The sequence below is a fragment of the Eurypyga helias genome, unplaced genomic scaffold (assembly GCF_000690775.1).
Source record: "Eurypyga helias isolate BGI_N326 unplaced genomic scaffold, ASM69077v1 scaffold21151, whole genome shotgun sequence".
NCBI lineage: Eukaryota > Metazoa > Chordata > Aves > Eurypygiformes > Eurypygidae > Eurypyga > Eurypyga helias.
Window position 1 is genome coordinate 1 of NW_010229191.1, and position 4,927 is coordinate 4,927.

At 60.4% G+C, this 4,927-nt stretch overlaps 1 protein-coding gene across 1 annotated transcript in view; it reads left to right on the forward strand.

The window, feature by feature from the left end:
- Positions 1-372: 372 nt before the first annotated feature.
- TBRG4 (transforming growth factor beta regulator 4) overlaps positions 373-4,927 on the forward strand; it is a gene marked incomplete at both ends in the record, with an annotated part of 5,942 nt that continues 1,387 nt past the window's right edge. The window contains 4 exons of the mRNA XM_010160326.1: positions 373-747; positions 1,958-2,129; positions 3,766-3,923; positions 4,759-4,920. Coding sequence (XP_010158628.1) covers positions 373-747; positions 1,958-2,129; positions 3,766-3,923; positions 4,759-4,920 — 867 coding nt within the window. The remainder of the gene's footprint in view (positions 748-1,957; positions 2,130-3,765; positions 3,924-4,758; positions 4,921-4,927) is intronic.

The window sequence follows — 4,927 nt, forward strand, 5'->3', positions numbered from 1 at the left end:
CCTTGCCCTTGGCCTGGTTGAACTCGGTGCCGTGGGCACAGCCCCCTCCATCCCACCTACACCCAGCTGGCAGCAAATCTCTGTAAATTCCCCCTGTGAGCCAGAGCTCGCTCCAGTTCAGCAGCTCCGGACACGACGTGTGATACCTCATCGGTGCTGCCTGGCTCGGTGCGTGACTTCAGCTCACGGTACAGCCCTCGTGCTTCCTCCCCGGTGGGTTGCTCCGGTGTCTGCCCGACTGGGCAGGCTGCACCGCTGAGGAGACCGCAGGTCTCGCGTTGTGCTGGATGTCCTCAGGCCAAGGAGGACTCTCTCGCCTCCCCCTCAGCGCTGTGCAGCTCTTTCTGGAGAGCGAGCATGGCCTGCTAACAGAACACTCTCACACTGTCTCTCATCGACACCTTTCCCTTCTTTCTCTCTGCTTCCCAGATTTCCCACGTGTGGAATAACACCTTGGTGAACCTCCTGAAGAGCCTCTACTCCCTGGGGATGGACAGCCACAGGAGGGAGATGCAGTCGGTGGAGCAGGAGGTGCTGTGGCGGCTGCGGCGTCTCACCTTCCGGCAGCTCACTTTGCTGGCCGAATCCTTGGCTGTCAGGCAGGGGAAGGAGAGCAAGCTGCTCGGCGAAGTCATCAAGAAGCTGGAGCTGCGTTGGACGGAGCTGGAGGGCACCCGGACCGTGGTGGCGTTGATGGGCAGAGTGGGGCACGTCTCCCCGGCTCTGATGGACCGGCTGGAGGACAAGGTAGGGGTTTGGGATCTCCCTTCCGCCTCCGTTCCCTTTGGATGGGCCACCTCCCGCAGGTGACAGCGGTGGGAGAGCCCTGTCCCCTTCAACCCATCCCACACGGAAGCACAATTCCACCCAGGCTGCGCTTCCGAGTCGCCTTGTAAGCATCTTCCCACACACGGATGCTCCTAAGAGGGGTTTCCCCTGAGGAGCCACAAAGGGCGGAGGGTGTTTACACTCACCAGCCCCTTCCCAATCCATACTGGTGCCAGTGGGTGACCCGCACTGGTCTGCGCTGCTGGAAAGGGGTTGAGCTGCTGCGTTTTATTCTGCAGCTGTGGCAGAACGCTCGGATTTCCTTGGCTCAGCTGGCAAGCGGTAATTTACGGAGCCAGCGTAACACAGCTGCCAAAACCATCATCCTCTGCTTCCCTGTTCGAGCCAGGCTCCCAGGGGAGCTGGGACAAGGAGTGTCCCGCCTGTCCTCGCTTTCTCCCTGCCCCTGGGCACGCGTCCTCTTTAGAGGGGGCAGGTCTGTCCCCTCCGCTGCTCCTGGCTCCCTGTTCCTGTCGCTGTTTCCTGTCCTTGGGGTTGGAAACCAGGTCAGGAGCCCTGACTGCGGCTCCATCAAATTCAGTCCTCGTCCAGCCCATGCTGGGGACTGGCCAGGCCAGCTACCACGGCAATAACTGTGGCTCGTGACCCCCACTGTCTCTCCTCCCTCCGCTCTGGGGCCAAATGAACGCAACAGACAGCGGCGCGTGACGAGGCAGAACGCTGTGGCTGGCTCTGATGAGGTTGTTGGCTTATGCAGAGCCCAGACTAACGAGGCTGGGTCGGTGTCTTGCGAACGAAGCAGAAATTCCAGGGGCAAGCGGGTGCTGACACAGCAGCCGGTGCATTTTCTCCCGTCGGGCTTTGCCTGGCAGCGTGTTACGGTGCTGGGACACGCAGAGGGAGAGGACACCGAGGTCCTGCCAGCTTGGGGGGGCAGAGCCAGGAGCAGGGGGATGCTGGCCGAGCTCTGCTTTCCCTCGCCCTCCCGCCACGTGAGCCGTTGCGCTCGCTGCCGCGTGCTTAGCCTCGCTGCCTGCTGGACACCCCCCCGTCCCAGTCCCTGTCACCCTCGGAGGGGCTTGGCCGGTGGCAGTGGCGCATCCCTCTCCATCCACGCCTTGCTTTGTACTTTCCCTTCACGTTCCCTGCTCAAAACATTCCTCCGCAGGCTCTGGAACTTGCTGAGCAGTTCAACCCCGATGACATCCGGAAAGTAATGCTGGCCCTAGCCTACCAGAACCGCCGCTGCGTGCCTCTGCTCCGAGCCTTGTCCTACCACCTGATTCAGAAACACTCAGAGCTCGGCCTCAGCGTCCTGATGGACCTGATTTTCGCCTATGGTAAGCGACTCGCTCCTGTCAGGACCTGCTGGATGTTCCCTGTGGTAGAGCCCCGTTGATTTGGGGCGCTCAGTAGGGATGTGATGGCATCGCTTCCACGGCCTCAAGGCTGGGTGAGGGAGACAGGCCGGCAGGGTGCGTTCGGCTGGACCTAGCGCAGCGCCGAGCGTCTCCCATGTTACATCCTGGTTTTCCTTCCGATGCGTGGGAAGAAGGGAAGGTGCAATGAGAGAGCGCTTCGGGAGGATGATCGGGGTGCCAGGGAGCCCCTCTGCCCTGCAGCGTAGGCAGCTAGTGAGCTCAGATCCCCCCCAAATCCTCTCTCATCTCCTCCTGTGACCGTGGGTGTCTTGGGGAGCCCCTTCTTCTGTTTCCTCGCTTGCAAAACGCCGCCCTCGCTAGCAGCAGGACTGAGCAGGAGCCACGGGGTGAGCTGGACTTCAGCGGGGACAGTAGCCCTGAAGTAGCCGATTTCTCCCCCCCCGGGATGTCCTGGCGATGAGTTAATTATCGTTTGAGCAGCGCTGGGTGCTGAATTCCTACTCTCGAGCAGGCGAGATGCTGCGAGTACTCGCACAGGCACTGGCGAATGCTCGGGTCGGTGACAGCCACCTCAGCGAGGTTCCTGGCATGGGGTAACCCAGAGCCATCAGTTTCTTAGTGGTGACAGAGCTGGATCCAAACCAGTTCTATTAACAGCGGGGTAGCACTAATTAATAATCTGAATTATGATCCTGGGTGTCGTAGTTCTCTGGCTTCTCTTCCCGTACAGTATTGCCTGGTCCCGCTTTCCTCTTGGAAAGCCCAGGCACATAGGGATAAAGCCCAAAGAGGGATAAAGGAAGCTGGGAGAGCCAAGGAGGAGCTCATCCTCAGGTGACTGTCCAGCTTTTTGTGGTGGGAATGACTTTTCTGGCGACGGGACAGTCTCTGTGGGTTAGCTACGTGCTCTAAAGAAATAACCCCCATAGGAGCTTGTGCTTGATGTTCCGTGCTGTGAGTTTGATGGATCCGGAATGAGTTTGAAGGGAAGTGGGGGGATGATCCGTGTCATGGCATCCAAATCCGTGCTGGGTGCCTTTCTCAGGGCTGTAGGTGCGTCAGCTCGGGAAGGGCAGCAGGATGGTGTATACGGGCCTGGGTCGTACGCAGGGCTTGGCCCTGGTGACCCGGCAGTTCCCTCGGCCTTAAAACTGACCGCAGCGGCCGGGTGTGGGCTGGGAGCGTGCCCAGGCTCCGGCAGCGCTGTGGCCGTCGTGCTGGACAATCCCAGCGCAAGGAGAGGCCGGGTGGAGTATGTCATTCCACACTTCCCAGCCGGGACGCTGTCACGCTGCGCCGACGTTTCTCGTTGGTGCCCGTAGCTGCCGCGGCGTTGCACCGGGGGGGTTTGTACCCGCTGCTGCCGGTCTCAGACCCTGCCTGTGCCCTTCTCACGGGGACTGTCCCCTCCTGGCTGGTCCCTCGCTCATTCCTCGGCCAGCGGGAGGTTCCCGGCAGCCGTAGCGAGCTCAGGGCTATTCTGACGGCACCAGGATCTGGGGCTGGACAGTCTGAGGCTAAAACCTGCTCCCGTACCAGCTCCGTGGTACCAGGTCCGTGTAAGGGGCTGCCGCTTTCTCTTTGCTCCTTTAAGGAAAACTGAATTTCCACCAGCCCCAGGTCTTCCAGAAGATAGCCACCGACCTCCAGCCCCACGTCCCCACCATGACGCCCGTCGAGGTGACGCGCTGCATCAGGTCCTTCGCCCTCCTCAAGTGGCTCAGCCTGCCGCTGTGTGAGGCCATTGCACAGGTGAGGAGGGGGTTTGGGGGGGGCACAGGGAAGCACCCACCGGCACCAGTACAGCTGTGATCCGCTTCGCTTCCCAGGAAATGGGAAGAGTTTCCCCTTTTCAGTACCTGAGGGGGCTACAAGGAAGCTGGGGGGGACTTTTTCCAAGGGCCTGTAGTGACAGGACACGGGGTAACGGGGTTAAATTGAAAGTGGGGAGGTTTAGATTGGATCTCAGGAAGAAGTTCTTCCCGGAGAGGGTGGTGAGGCACTGGGGCAGGTTGCCCCGAGAAGCTGTGGATGCCCCATCCCCGGAAGTGTCCAAGGCCAGGCTGGACGAGGGCTGGTGCAAAAAAATATGGAAGGTGTCCCTGCCCATGGCAGGGGGGTTGGAACTGGATGATCTTTATGGTCCCTTCCCACCCAAACCATTCCATGGTTCTATGATTCTCTGGGATGTCGTCACTGTTCTCCCTGCCCAGCCGGCGGCTGTAATCGAGTCTGACAGGACTCGCTTCCGCTAAAGTCAGTGCTGGGAATCCGAGCTGGAGCCAGTCTCGGCTCCGTCTGAGCCTCTGCTCCCAAGTGCCGGCCCTGCTTCCTTCTCCAGGCGCCTTCCCAGCTCTGTGCCTGCCCTTCTGCACCTGTGCCGGGGTGTTACAGAGCTCTGCTTCCGCTCAGCTTTCCCTTGTGCCAAGATTAAATCCCAGAGAAGCACTAAAAGATCTTTTGCTCCCGTTTTGCCGTCTTGCCGTGGGGCTGGATGCATCCCTGGCTGACACTTTCAGTCTTTTCCTGTCTGTGGTCGTGTCGGACAGACCCAAACCCCCCGGCTCTGTCCCCTCTTACGTTCCAGTACGCGCTGGACAACAGCAGGCAGCTCTCCGTCTCCCATCTGGCCGGTATCATCCTGTCCTTCGCTCGCCTCAACTTCCAGCCCAGCGGAAGCGAGGACTTCTTCAACATGGTAACCTCCCTCCCTCAACCCTCCGCCCTCCCGAGGCAGCGGGAATGGCAGGGGGTGG